The sequence below is a fragment of the Bombus bifarius genome, unplaced genomic scaffold (genome assembly GCF_011952205.1).
Source record: "Bombus bifarius isolate JDL3187 unplaced genomic scaffold, Bbif_JDL3187 scf7180000007979, whole genome shotgun sequence".
Taxonomy (NCBI): Eukaryota; Metazoa; Arthropoda; class Insecta; order Hymenoptera; family Apidae; genus Bombus; species Bombus bifarius.
The window spans coordinates 2,799,859-2,814,859 of record NW_022884364.1 but is presented as its reverse complement, the minus strand read 5'-3'; the positions used below and the strand labels follow the sequence as shown (position 1 = coordinate 2,814,859).

Sequence of the window (15,001 nt, the reverse complement as noted above, 5' to 3'; positions counted from 1 at the left end):
TTTAAGAAGAAAATACGTTAAGGATCATGTAATATTGTTACGATAACATTTTTATGACATTACTAGTGAATTTTTAAAAAATCAATGATCATCTATTTGTTATTATACACGTCAGCTTTAAGCAAATACGCAAAATTTTATTCGAAGCTATCATTCTCCAATGTAAAGAGCAAGAATTACGTGTAAAGTAGGCGTATGATTGTTTCACCTATTTATTGTTAATGTTGTGGGCTGACTTTTCACTATTTTTATGTTAGTCTGCTATTTTGCGTGCGAAAATTAATATTTCGCGTGAATATAAATTATTCTTACTGATAATTACCGAGCATTATTATTTGTTATTTTAAACAAACCAACTTGTACCATACTATATAATCTTAAAACAAAACTATTCCTTCGAGCAGGTTGATAATATTTCTATTTGATACGATTTTACGAAACAGCAATATGGCAGATGACAAAAATGAAGATACAAAAGAGGATAAATCTAGCGAAAATAAAGACCAACTACGAATGATAGCTGCCGAAGAACGTTCGGAATATTTTAAAAAATTAGAAAAATGGTTACATGAAGCCTATGCTTGGCAAAGCATGGCTGCAATGTTTCCATATTATTTAATGTCTGGACAAATAATAAACCCATCATCTGGTAAGATTGTCACATTGCTGTCATCTCATGAAGCATGTAATTTACAAGTTACTATGAATTCTCAATGTAGCAAAATTATTCTATAAAATAGAATAATTATAGGTGTACCATCATTCTCATCACAAGTATCAAATGTAGCAAATACACATAGGTTAATTGTTGACACGAATGGCCAGGAAAACGATCCACTCAGACAAAGAAGGCCGCAAGATTATGTAGGACCTCCGTTCCAGCCTCCTGGAGCTGAAGGTAGAAGGTCATAACGATATCTCCTGTGTCCATCACATTCCAACAGAGGTTCAGCTAGTACTATATGTGCTTTTATTACAAAAGTACTGCATTTTATATAATTGTTTTCAAAATGTTTGGCTGATTTATGTGTCTTTAAATAGCTACGCATAATGCAGTATTTTTGAAACATACATTTTCATCTGTATCATCTAATGTCATGATTATCTTTTCCATTAAGATTTAAGAAAACGATTTTTTCAGGATTTGAATACCGTATACCTCCAATATGGAAGAGATTTGCAGCAGAATTTATAGATACAATAATGTTGTTTCTTTTGAAGTTTTCCATTACTTTCATTGCTATAGATGTTTTTGATTTCATGTATGTATGATTAATCCTTTTCTCTTTATAGTTTCATCTTTCTTTGACTTGCCATCATCCTATCTTATTTTAGAGATATAGATGATCTAGACTTGGTACGAGCAAACTTGAGAATTGATTATAAAATGGCTTTGGAAATGACATATGGCATATTAATACTAGAAATAATTCATCGTGTAATAGTGTGCATTTTTGAGGTATGTATATTATTGATAGAGAATAATACAAGTAATGAATGCTTAATGAAAACATCTTTTTAGGCATTTTGGCTTCAACATGGTGTAAATGGTCGTATTGGCGGTGCAACACCTGGAAAATTCATGATGGGATTAAAGGTAGTTCAGTGCCGTAGTGTTACACCTGTTGATAGACCTGATGATCCTGACGTTGTACTTGTTTCACCAGGAATAGATTTAGGTTTACCACTAGCACTTGGAAGATCAGTTGTGAAGAATATGATTTTAGCATTTTTATTTCCTATATGCTTTGCCTTATTTTTCTTCAGGTTTAACAGAACTGTTTATGATCTACTTTGTAATTCCATTGTGGTTGAAGATCCTCATAGGAATTTAAATAATAATAGACTTCATCAACAATAAAAAGATCAAAAAAAGTATACCTACATTGTATGTATATATCGTGTGTGCACAAGCGTATCTAATATGTATATAATCGTTCAACTAAACAAATCGATTATCGCAATACTACGAAGTATTTTTCTAGATGTATTACGAGAAATCTTACAATTTCTGGATAACATAAATTTACCAATTGTTTGAGAAACAAAACTTAATTATCTTGAGACTTGTACCATTGAGATTGTACAGATTTTATCTAACACAGTTACTAATAAAACATTTTGTAATTTATTTTCAAGCTTCTTGAATCCCCACACATATGACATTAATAATTTTTTAACATATTGTTTTTATAACATTTGCGAAATTATTATAGAAACATTTTTGTGGAAATCTTCAGTAACAGAAAAAAATTTTTTCGATGTATTTTAAATTTTTTGGCGCCATCTAGAGGAATAAGATTAGAAACTAGCAAGACTAACAACTAACCAATGACGTCACTTCCCAGTTAAACGTGGCTACCCTACAAGTGAAGGAAGGAGTGGCTTTGCGACCTGTCAAGTTAGATGATTTCTCGTGAAAATTAATGACTCGTTGCATCAATTAAGTTATTCACGTGTGCTTAGTACTTATAATCCACCGCGTAGTAGTTCTAATATACGAAGAAAATGTCGTCTTCGGGTGATTTTGGAAACCCGTTGCGTAAATTTAAGCTTGTCTTTCTCGGTGAACAGAGCGGTATGTATTTTCTAAATCTACTTCCGTTGATTTTGGATCAATATTGTTGATGTACATGTCCGTTTTATCTTGCTGATGATTTCTCGTGTATCAAATACCATATTTTCTGTCGTATGTATCAGTTCCAATGATGACCGTTCTAGGTTATAGATCAATATTTCTGGTCACTGTGCAACTTTATCGTTGCGATCGAATTTGGCGTCGTTCTTGTTATCACCATCCTAAAATTGCATTTAGTCTTAACAATACCCATAATTTTATATCTACCTAGTTGTACAATCCCATCATTTTCATAAAAAATGTCTATTAACCATTAAAATTCATTATTTATGCAGTTAATCTCGTATCGCTGTTTTATATATTTGTTTCATTTTAAACGATTGCAGACTATATCGATATACCGCAATATTGTAAAATCTAATCACAGTGAATAAATTTCAATAATTTATATTTTATCTAAGGGAAGATAGAAATTTTGTTATGAATTATATATTTTTAGAAATGGCTACAATATTATTTAAATTTATAATAATAATTCATTATCATGTATGTTTCTGAACTACATTCTGTACAACTATATTCTATTTTATATTTTGATTTTTTAAACGTATAATAGTACATTTTTTCCATTAATCGTGTGATTTGATGTTGCAGTTGGAAAAACTTCTCTTATCACACGGTTTATGTATGACAGCTTTGACAACACGTATCAGGTATGAAATTATTGGTTTTGTGGTATACATATATTTATACATATGTCATAAAATTCACGTATAGTCTTAAATAAATACCAAATAACAAATTAATTTCTCTAGGTACATAGACTAATATGTTATCTTATAAATATTTAAATATAACAGTTCTTTAATTTTCTCTTTTACCACACAACCTACAATCTAAATTTCTGAGATTATCCATATCTCATTGGCATATTTTCCAATGATCTTATAAGAATGTCATAAATTTGCACTTTCATCCATATCTTTATCTTTCATTTTTTTTTCATTTTATTTTATTGTAGTTATGATTTTTATATGTCTTACACTTTTGTTATATAAAATGGACAGTATCAATTATCAGTGAGGAGAGACAATAGGGGGGCCAAGACATTGATTTTTTCTAATAGATAACATTAAAGAAATAAAATGTAGGAATATCATAAGATTATCATGAAGTATTATTACTTCTATTTTGTGAATTTATTAAAATATGAAATTTATTAGTTTTAATTAAAATATTGTAGGTATAATGAAGTGATTTTATATGGAAAATTACAATAAAATACTATATTATTTATTACAGGCTACAATAGGTATAGATTTTTTAAGCAAAACTATGTATCTGGAGGATAGAACTGTAAGATTACAGCTATGGGATACTGCAGGCCAAGAACGGTTTAGATCTTTGATACCTAGTTATATCAGAGATTCTACTGTTGCAGTGGTGGTGTATGATATTACTAGTAAGTTTAATTTGAAATAGAGATAAAGTGTAGACTATGTCATGTTATACCATGAGCTCAAGTGAACTATATATACAGATGCAAACTCATTTCATCAAACATCAAAATGGATTGATGATGTACGGACTGAAAGAGGAAGTGATGTAATTATTATGTTAGTGGGTAATAAAACAGATTTGGGTGATAAAAGACAAGTTTCAATGGAAGAAGGTGAACGAAAAGCTAAAGAGTTAAATGTAATGTTTATTGAGACTAGTGCTAAAGCTGGATATAATGTGAAACAGGTAAGTTTCTATTGCTTAATAAACATTTATTCTTTGCTATGTTAATTAAAATTGTAATATATTAATTCTATTCTATTCATTGACCAGCTCTTTAGAAGAGTAGCAGCAGCTTTACCAGGCATGGATTCCACTGAAAATAAGCCACCTGAAGACAGTATCCTTTATGTAAGATACGTAATGTGCACATTTGCATGGTACATATACATAATCATATTTCAGGGATTTTTCTTTCTTCAAATATAGCACTAAGAAATATGTCCTATATCCTTGATCTTTATTCTGTTTTTATTTGTTAACATGGTTTGAATATCATTTGTTTTCAAGATTACTTGACCAGTGTATCAAAGTAATCTTTCAATATATTTTATAGAAACTTTATTGGTTATTTAAATTTCAGATATATTTTACAATAATATTTTATCAATTTTCTAGAATAATTAAATATGTATGTTATATAGTTTTAAATTTTACATAACCATTATTAATTTTCTAAGTATCGTTTTGAATCCATTACTTTTAACATTATTTTTTAACATTATTAACAGTTTTGGTTTTTTCCGTTATCTTTTTGTGTTTTCCTTAATGTGTTGCTAAACCTGTAGTGCAAGAAGTAGTTCTGAAGGACACACCAATTGAACTGAAAGCATCGGAGAGCAGTTGTGCATGTTAAACCACCGATCAGCCTAATGGTAGACAACACACTGATATAAGTTAATTTATAAATTAAACTTTCAATGCTAGGACAGTGATATTCAGTCTGCACCCTTTTCACAGTTTATAATGTGAAAAGGAGTAGCACTGTACTGAGGAGCTATAATGGTTTTTTGTGAAAAAAATAAATATCCCACGGTAGCTTAAGCAGACTGCTTTTACACAATAACGTGTTTGTGTGTACTAGTAAATCATCAACATAATTTAATTCATTTAAACTCTTGTACTTCATCAGAGCCGCTTGCTTTTTTGACGTGTCGGTAGGTAATAATCGTCATCCTAGATAGTGCTTCGAACATTTTCTTAATCGACAAATAATTTTTATAACAGATATTTTGTTTGTTACGAATATTTGTAATTTTAAGTAATTACATTTTTTTTATATTTTGCATTCTGATAAAAAAGAATTTGAATGAAATACTAGTCGTATGCATGATCAGTGCTGCAATTGCATGATATATGGTGCACTTATATATATACTACATATGTATTTATCGTCATGTATATATAAGTTGCAATACGCGATAAACTAATGTTGAAATCATGTAATTACGTATTGCGTAAATGCAGTCAAAGTAATAGTCAACTACAATTCGTTATCGATCTGAACTGGTTGCAAACGCGAGCAATAAAAATCTTATATATTTATGGATGCACTGGATTGAAATGTGGACCGATTTAGTATAAAAGGCAACTCGTATAATATGTACCTGCGAGCGTACTGTGAATGAACATAAGGAGAAAAATAATTTCAACGATACAAAATTAGTAGTTAACGATATCTCATTTTTTATAAATATTTTAAGAAAACATTGCTCATGTATAATGGTTTTCCTTGATTTGGAACAATCACTGCATAAATTAATATGTTGCATTTCCTATTGAAGTATTATTTATATATACTTGGAACTGAATATTTCATTTATATATACACATACAAAAGCAAAAAAAAAAAAAAAGGAAAGAAAGAAATTTAGATAGATCAAATCATTTTCAGAAGCTTTGACAGAATTGAATTTGTATATATTAACTTAAAATTTGGGATATGGATAGACAGAATGCTATTATACCTAATACTATGATATTTTTGTTAATAATTATTGTAATATTTTATTTATATAAAAACACCTAATAGCATTATTATTTTTTTTATATTGATTTTTTTTATGAACCATAATTTGTTCTTGCCATTTTTCCTCGTTATACATATTTCCTTATTTCGTAATTATTGTATAAGTCTCATTTTTAGCTGTATAATATTTTAATTAGGGTTTATATACATATAGGAAAAATAGGGACAAAGTGAAACACTTAAAGTTTAATGATACAAAAACCACACAAATAACAGAAGCAATTCTATTTTATTTTATGTTGCATTATACATTTTTTGTCTTATAAGATATCTAATATAAAAAGTCTGTCGCCTTTGTAGTATTTTCTATAGTTTTTACTGTGCTCTGCTATCAGCTTTGTAGAAAGAAAATAAAGCTAGCTAAATATACTTCCATATAATTTGAACAATGACCTAAAATACTGATAATTACTTGCTTATCTGGCTAGAAAAATTATTATTTTGTTTATAAAACGTTAAAAACTCCGATAACGACTATGATTAATGTACTCAATGAACAGTCGGGCTGACAAGTGATAATAGCTGATCATAATTTATGACATACTTGAACAATTAGTTATTGGCATATACAGAATATTTCACTTTGCCTCTATTTTTCCTACATATACAATGCTTTGTATCATATCGTGAGGATGTGAGAGATAGCACTCATTGTATAATTTCTAATTAAGGTGCTTTGTGGCTGTAAAATTTCACGGTTATTAATGTTAGGGAATGCTCCGTCCCGTTTTTAAACTACTTAAATTTTATATGCTTTTTGAATACCATCTATCCTAGCTTTCGGAAAAAGAAAAATTTACTGACTCAAACTTCAATGGGACTAAATTTTCGATCGATATCCAGAGTCAAAAATCGTATAGACACTTGAGAAATTCTTTGTAAAACTTCTAAATCTGATATAATGACCCAGCATACTGCCTAAACACAAGGAATCGTTCAAATCTATTAATACGATTTTTTTAGGGTTTAGCAGTTTCCTAGAATTTACACGAATTTGTAAGATTGATACGAAAATTGATCGACATGCTGATCCCCCTTTTTTTTTTAATGAATTAATAGCTGAATATTAATGGCAATCGAATGGTTACTGTGATAACGCCTTAACACACGAAAGCAGCTGTCGATTTGCAGAATCAATCACCGATGCAGAACGGCTCCGAATCGGAGGGAGAGAGCGGCTGCATTTGCTAGGGAGGTGGTTTATCAATGTGCAGCTAATAATGCTAACTCCTTGAGACATTCTGATACGAACCAAAAATCATCACGTACTATTAACAAGATGCTGGCTTCTTCTGATGTCTACATCGTGGCCCATAAGTTAACGCGCGACGAAGGCACAAAACGTTTCATTGACACCGTTCTTACTACCGACTACTTCTGTCCCAATCAGTCTCATTTAAGTCGTTTAACTATAGCGTGATTAACTGAGCGTTTTGCTATGATTCATATTACTCCGAGAACAGCTTCGTACGGTTATAGTGCACGTTGTTATGTTGTTGTACCCGCCAGACACTCTTCGACGAGAACTAGCGATCTTCTTTACACATTACGGTGTGAACCGCAAATAGACGTCGTTCAGAAAAAAAAATAAAAAATTCCATCAAACGAATGACCGATGTAATAGCTACATCACGATGATAGGATGGCTCTTCCATGCTCGTTAGAATATCATTCAATGCGTCGTTAAGCGATCGAAGCAATATGCAAACAGCTTTTCTGTGAGATTGTACATATCACGATTCTTGATGTTGCGAATCGTTCAATAAATAAAAAGTACATCGACATTACTATTTTTACTTTTCCATCAAATTTCGTCGAGCTTAGCCGACTCGAGAGGTCGAGATGCCATCAATTTCTTCCGAACAACGTTCTTTGCTCATCCTATCATCGTTTCCTTGGATCGCGATTTTCGAGGTAAAATCTACTCAACACGCACAAGACACCGAGAAGCTTAGACGAGAGTCTTTTAGACAGAGATATTCTAGACCTTAACGAAAACGACTGAAAGTAAAACGTTTTATTAGTTTACAAGATAGTCGATGAAATCGAATGATCGAACGGTCTGTTTCCGGATCATTTGCGAAAATTATTACTCACACGTAGAACATGTTATTGGCAAGTTTGTTCGATGGTGGATTGTTCAAGGTTTATAATATTGTAATCATAATTAACCATCTTTATAGACATTTTTCAATATTTCTTGATAAATAAGCGAGCGACTCGATATGCGATCCGTTCATAAATTGAGGAAGAAGACGCACGTTGAAGAGAATAATTTGGGAAAAGAATGAAATGTGTTCAATCGTTCACTCGCCATTTTATATAATTATTAACTTGTGTAACTATTCAATTTTTGTCTTTCAGTGCGTTATCTTTCGAACCAATGAAATTTGTTGATTGTTTCAGCAGGTTAGATGAAAGATCATAGATGAAAGAGAATCGGTATTTCAGTTTAAAAGGAAAATTAGAGTTGCGTCTTCTTTCTAACGAGATACACACAAACACACATGCACAAATAAGTGCGTAAATGACTAAAACGTAGAAATCAGTATGGAAAAAAGTGTGTGCATTGTGCATCAATTCATGAACCTGTCTCGTGTGTCACGACGTGTGACGAGCGTCGAGCGACGAAATTGCTCGTGTTTTATCGAGGAGACTGAACGCTTTTGAGCACGCCGTTGTTTAATCAGAATCGAATAAAACGAAACGAAATATACTCGAGCTATAATACTAATACTGTACTGTGCCAGGCATAACATGAAGCGCTTTGGAGGAAAAGATGTTGCGACAGCCTCGTTAACGAAGCGGTTGAAGTCGGAAAATTCGCGGGTAAATTGGTTCGAGCGCGACATTCAGTGTTCTGTCAGCGATAATCGAGTGTGCCATGAAGGAAGTGGGCCAATTTTACATCTGCTAATTAGAATTTAGAAAAAACGAAACGGTAGACGCATCTGTGAAGAAAATGCAAGGATGAGAAAATTCCGCTTGCCACGTGACTGAAGTCGCGAACGAGCGTAGTTTCCTCTGGCGTCGTCGTTGAACATTGATGTGATAAGGCTTCTATTTGAAGAAAACGATGGAAAAAGAGCGAAACATGAAACAGAAATTAAGTGATATGTAATTCATTAATCCGCCGTGCTTATCGCGAGCTCTACGTGCACTAGCACCGTTTCTTCTCAACGTTAAACTGTCTCTCTAGCGCAGCCCCTTGTGTAATAACGTGTCGTGTAGCGTTGATTCGCACCGTGTCTTGTATTGCAGCGTACGAACATCCAGAAGTTTTGTGGTACGAATCCCAAAGAAAGTTTACGTTTTGGAGAGGTCGAAGATACCTTATTACGTTCGATACTTTCTATCCGGGAAAAACATATTCTCGTTGAAGAATGTATTGTAAGCTATGGATATGGAATAGTCTAAAAAGCGCCTAAAAATGTCGGTTGGGGAAAGGATTCGTACCATTTGACTTCTCGTTGGTGCATGCCGAGCGTATATTTTTCTTTCATTCGGCCTCGTGTTCCGCGGAGAAGACACTCGGCTGCAGACTCCTCGACCGAAAATACGGCCGTAGCTCGACGTAGGGTAGATTCCCTTAGACATTTCCGTACGAGGGGAATAACTTTGCTGTAATCGTTTTAATCTTTATCGCCTAGTTCGCGATGTTCATGCCTAAGGAGAAAGAGGACGCGTCAACGCTCGTCAGGGGGCGCACTTCCGATGTAACTAAAGGAAGTCCTCTCGATCTCCACGCGGCTGCAGCGATTGTCTCCTCCACGCTGGCGAAGCGAACGAATGTAGAGATACGTCGATCTAGTCGGAACGATCTGTCATTGGAAACAACGCGATCGATGGATCGTTCAAAAATCCACGGTGCTTGTTTCGTTGGGGCACAGTGAGATCTTTTCGGTTACGGTTCCATCCTTTCGCCACGAGAGTATTGCCGATTAAATAAAAAATATTGTCACGAATTTCGTCGAAGCGTTACGTTATTGTATCGAGTCACTCAAGCGTGATTTGACAATTAAGATAATTGGTGATTGCGTGAAACACATCTACGAAAGTATTGACAAATGTTTGTGTAAGGGATGGAATACGTTTATTAGAATTATTTAGTAAGACGAAAAAAGTATCCAGATTTCATAAGATCTTATATTTTCTTTTATCAAGCTTGCATTTTATTTAAGAGATAGTCCTAATTAAACGGAATTACGTTGTATTATTTGAAATAATATTAGTACGAGGAAGGAAACATTCGGTTTTGTAACGTGGTTGCTCTTCGTAGCGAAAGGGTTAACGGAGATTTGATAATCTAGTAGTAATAATGATTTGTAGCGTTTCGGAGGATTCTTGTGAATGTAATTTGCAAGGCAGCCGCGTTATGTGGTAATGTTATTGTAGCCGATGTTTCTTAGTTAAATAGAGGTATTCGCTGTATCGTCTTTTTGCAATTAAATTGTCAATCTTAACGTAGCAGTAGGGTGCGATATTCATTAATTGTAAAGTTAACCCTTCCAGTCATCGAGGCTGTAGAATTCTTGTGATGGATCTTTTTGTAAAACATTACGAATCCAACATTATGAATTCATGATATAGTCTTCGACGTAGGGAATTTGTGGGAATATCTTTTCTGTATATTAGATTTTCTGTCTCTATATGATAATTTGGTACTTATAGTAGAATGTTTCCTTGATTCCTATTATTCTTCGTTCGAAAGGAAATGAAAATCCGAGACTCGAAGGGTTAAATGTTTCAAGGCTTTAAGTTTCTCCGACATATTTAATATAAAATAGAAACTAATGTACGCTTTTGTTTAACGTGATAAAACGAGATCTTGCAGAAATATAATTGAAAATAAACACCAGAGATTCTTGATTCATTCGAGATCGATGTAAGGGAAATTGATCGACGACCGACAACAGCTCCTTCGCGTTTGTACCTGCATCGTTCTACATACGCGCATGAACATCCCGATCAAACCGGAAGACTAAAAGTGCATTTATGGCTCACATCATCTATAAGCAATGTACACGTATTATATTATTATAACTATCGCGATTGGATTCGTCGAAGAGGCGAAAGAAATGGATACCGAGGACAAGTTCGGGATCTTTTATTGTTTCCCTCATTTGCTATAGCGCAATATCGAAGTACGTAAATAACGAGTAGTAAATCGTGATATTTCTCATTTAGCTTCGAAGCTACGTGTAGCTGTAGCAATTGCATACACACACACACGTACAAACACACCGATTGTATCGTATTTAATATTAGGGGACACGTGTCGTCGTTTCTCCGTGCTACAACGAACCGAGATCAGAGGAGGACTGCGATAAAGAAGGATGCGTTTGTTTTATACAGTTTAATCGGTCGTACCGAACATTATGTTTCTTCTGTGAATAAAACACTGTAGCACGCTTCGCTTAAGAATTCGATACACCCGTTTGTGTTCGATTGGATATGAGTAAAATATGTGTTCTACTCTCTATTGATTAATTTCAACCTCCTCGACTCATAGTTCCTTCGAAGCCGCAATCATTTTATCCCAACAATCGAAGACCGAATGTGACTTTAAGCAACGAATGTGTAACGCTGGTTAGAAAGCAACGATCCAAATTAAGGAGATGATTCCTCCGATTATTTTCCATTTTATCGTATTAGGTGCAAAGATTTCCAAGTTCACACTAGCGGCCCGGTTTCCGGGATTCAACGCAATAAATCAATGACATACTCACGCTGACTGAGACACTATAATTCGATTAGCCTAGCATGGTGATTTAATCACAGGTAACAGCACTGCAATCAAGCAATCCTATCAGAGTATATTCGCGTTATCTTCTCAGCCCGATTAGGAGTTCCTCGAAAACAGACGTTCCGTATCCATAACGCATTCGACTGTAATCCGTCACACTGGATCACGATAGACCTTTCCGGAGACTGGGTAGCCTGTTTAATGCAATTACGATGGTACCATAGGTTGATTGAACCGCTAGTGTAAACGAATACTACAGCGATACTTGTAGTTAGGCCACGGTATACTTCGAAGAGAATGTTTGTTAGCCCGCATTCGGTTGTTCGCAGGGTATAAACATGGATACGGTGACGATGTATATCCGGTCGAAGGGATTGGTATGGCGGTATCGAAGATGAATTTGAGTTCCTTCGAAGTTTCGAGGTTCGGTTTGTGAATGAGGTTCTCCAGTAATCGGAACTTTGAGAATAAAAGTGAAGCCAGTTGATGAGGTTTCGACTCAATAGGGGCAACTAACCGAAAAGTTTTGTAAAAATGTGAGGAGCGAACGCCTATTCTTTAATTCCTCTCTCTCTCTCGTTTTTTTATACACTTGTTTCTCGTTTTTTCCCATCAAATTTAATTTCAATCAGAATAAGAGTATAATTAGCCAAAGCCTGCGAACAACCTTTCGTTTCGCCGAGGAACTTTTTCCGCCAACATGAACGCGTTGGTGAGTTGAGTGAAGAGCGAATAATTGGGTAAGTCTGGCAAATATTGCCGCTAATTAAAAACGAAGTTATAAGAAACGTGGAGAAAAAAAATGCGTTTTAATTTGGTGGAGTGCAACTTGATTAATTTGAGCATTTCAAATGGGAAGTTGGCAAGAGTCGGTTAGAGATTGAATTGTACAAACCGAATGAAAATTCGGATTGCGAGAGCTTCGAGTTTAACGGTGAATCAGTGTATAAAAATCATTTGTCGGAAATAAAGAGTATAATAAAATTTACGTAATCCACGTTGATTGGGATAAAAAGCTGGTTTTCGATAGAAACGGCTGCCCGAATTTGTAGGATCTATGTTGATAAAGCTTTATCATTTCGAGAACAGTTCATGAGGATAAAGAGATAAAAAAATATTAATTTAAATTAATGGGAATATTGAAATGAATGAAGATTTATTGTATTATGCGGTTTAATAAATTTAGTTGAAAGTATGAATTCATACCAAAATAATCTTGGCAAAAAGGCACTTAAATTCTATGGAAATCCAAATGAATGTGTTTCATCGAAGCATAGGAAGATTATTTACAAGAGAAAAATTCACACTAATCCTCTTTGCAGACTTATCAATTTGTTTGCGCTTAATTAGTACATTCAGTTTATGCAATTTATATTTAATGAAGCACGAACGATCTAGATCGCATATCTGAGATCAGTGTAGCGTTCGTTTGCTGTTGCGATAATGAAAACCGAAAGCAATCTTTTTTGTACCGTGTCTCATCGAAAGGCACGCCCTTGTCACGGTTCGAAACGAACTTACGAGATTTTTGCAAACTTGTTATAATTGTATCCCAATCTATACAATTCAATTAGTGGAGCTTCAAACGAACAAACGAATAAAAATTTGTATTTATGAGTCGTTCATGCCCGATTCATTTCATGAAAATGTTCGAGATTAAAATGTTTTTGAGGTTACTCGATAATAGCCCCACTCTCGCGTATCTGTGATTTTTCATTGGGGGAAAAATTCGTCGATTCGTGTTTGTTTAATTGATTGAGAATTTTGTATGGATATTCGAGATTGATCATTAGCGTGCAGCGCAAATGCTTTTTCATTTATTTATTCGTTTACGCGACAGGGATTTTTTAAAGAGCTATTCGTCCAAATATTCCTCATCGTCCCTTCGATGCACGCTTTCATTATTCGAATTTTCGTTTCATAAATAGAAGTACTGATGGACTGTGCGTTCCTATCGAAATATTTTTTTTTAAATATTTATTTTTTTTTCCGATCACTTTTATGGATAGCTTTCCAATAAATATTGCTCCGATTTGTTATTCTCTGTGTGTCTGTTTTTAATCAATCTTCAGATACGCATTTTTGCGAAGATAAATGATTTTTTGGGGTTCGTAGTAAAAGGTTTCTCGTATTTACCGTAGCAATTAATAGCAGGCAAATAATTTCGTTAAAGGAAAACATGAATTGTACCGTAGATAATTGTAATTGTTTACACAGTTTATTGTAATGTCAATTATATACAAATTTAAAATTACGTCCAGTGCTTCTACGCTGACACACCATCTTGTTACTCGACACAAGTGCAATTACAATCGGTTTCCTCGTTTCTTCGTCGTTTCATACACCACAAAATTCTTGCCACAAACGACTTGACAAACCACTAAGTTAAATTAATTATTATTTACAGTCTAAACCCATTCTGTTTTCGTACAGTACGTCCACGCTTCGCTAGAATGTTTGACGTAGCCACGATCTAAAAAAAAAAATTGGACCAAAAACCACTCGTTTCCCGATTTTTCTTTTTCGAATCGCGACTGTACATACGATCGACGATTTTTCGTTTTGAGGCGATCGCTATCGTAGCATTATCGACACTTTGTATTGACTCGCATCCCAAGTTAAAAGTATCGCTTTCAACTGTTTGGCAGTATGCTGTTGTATAGTTTTAACGATAAATCATCTATCATAAGACGATCTCGTTTCTTCCTGTTTTTTACGTTTGTAAAAAAAGAACCCTCTTATCACGCCGTTCTATTCGAGATCTCAATTGCATCGTGTCATCGGTGGCCATTTCTTTTTATCTTTGTTTGTTCCTTTTGTTTTGTAACTTTTTATTGAGCATCTAGGCCGATCGACACTACTTCCAGCTTTTTGAATTTCACCAGATGAGCTCGTTCACCGTGGCAGTGACAGAGCGCGGATAATCGAACGATCGATTCCGAGGCTCTGTTTCTTTCTCTCGTGGGACAGTGGAAAGTACTTCAACTAATTTAATTTAAGAAAAGAATGGAAGTTTTATAGTCTGCTGGAAATTTCGTCGATGATGCAAATGGATCTTATTCGAAATTCTAATTCTACGAAGAAGGAA

At 34.0% G+C, this 15,001-nt stretch overlaps 3 protein-coding genes across 7 annotated transcripts in view; 2 read left to right on the top strand and 1 right to left on the bottom strand.

The window, feature by feature from the left end:
- LOC117204653 (protein FAM8A1) overlaps positions 1–2,131 on the top strand; it is a 34,750-nt gene extending 32,619 nt beyond the window's left edge. For 2 of the 4 annotated variants that reach the window (XM_033442262.1, XM_033442260.1), the window contains exons 2-6: positions 444–649; positions 752–898; positions 1,142–1,262; positions 1,336–1,459; positions 1,523–1,880. In XM_033442262.1, the coding sequence (XP_033298153.1) occupies positions 448–649; positions 752–898; positions 1,142–1,262; positions 1,336–1,459; positions 1,523–1,861 (933 nt within the window). In that variant the 5' untranslated portion in view covers positions 444–447 and the 3' untranslated portion in view covers positions 1,862–1,880. Of the gene's footprint in view, positions 1–404; positions 650–751; positions 899–1,141; positions 1,263–1,335; positions 1,460–1,522 lie in introns of all 4 variants that reach the window. The other 2 variants (XM_033442258.1, XM_033442261.1) reach the window with 2 other exon arrangements.
- Positions 2,132–2,330: 199 nt separating this feature from the next.
- LOC117204751 (ras-related protein Rab6) lies at positions 2,331–11,647 on the top strand. 2 transcript variants are annotated; one of them, XM_033442474.1, is made up of 6 exons: positions 2,331–2,578; positions 3,233–3,291; positions 3,881–4,040; positions 4,119–4,324; positions 4,412–4,478; positions 7,285–11,647. In XM_033442474.1, exons 1-6 carry the CDS (start codon positions 2,509–2,511, stop codon positions 7,356–7,358), a joined length of 636 nt encoding a protein of 211 aa, XP_033298365.1. In that variant the 5' UTR covers positions 2,331–2,508; the 3' UTR covers positions 7,359–11,647. The 2 variants fall into 2 exon arrangements, with proteins under 2 accessions (XP_033298365.1, XP_033298366.1); XM_033442475.1 differs by lacking the exon at positions 7,285–11,647 and adding an exon at positions 4,927–6,175.
- A 2,462-nt stretch (positions 11,648–14,109) lies between these two features.
- Positions 14,110–15,001, bottom strand: part of LOC117204750 (neuroligin-4, X-linked-like) — a 222,932-nt gene continuing 222,040 nt past the window's right edge. Inside the window, exon 12 of the mRNA XM_033442473.1 lies at positions 14,110–14,386. Coding sequence (XP_033298364.1) covers positions 14,315–14,386 — 72 coding nt within the window. The 3' untranslated portion in view covers positions 14,110–14,314. The remainder of the gene's footprint in view (positions 14,387–15,001) is intronic.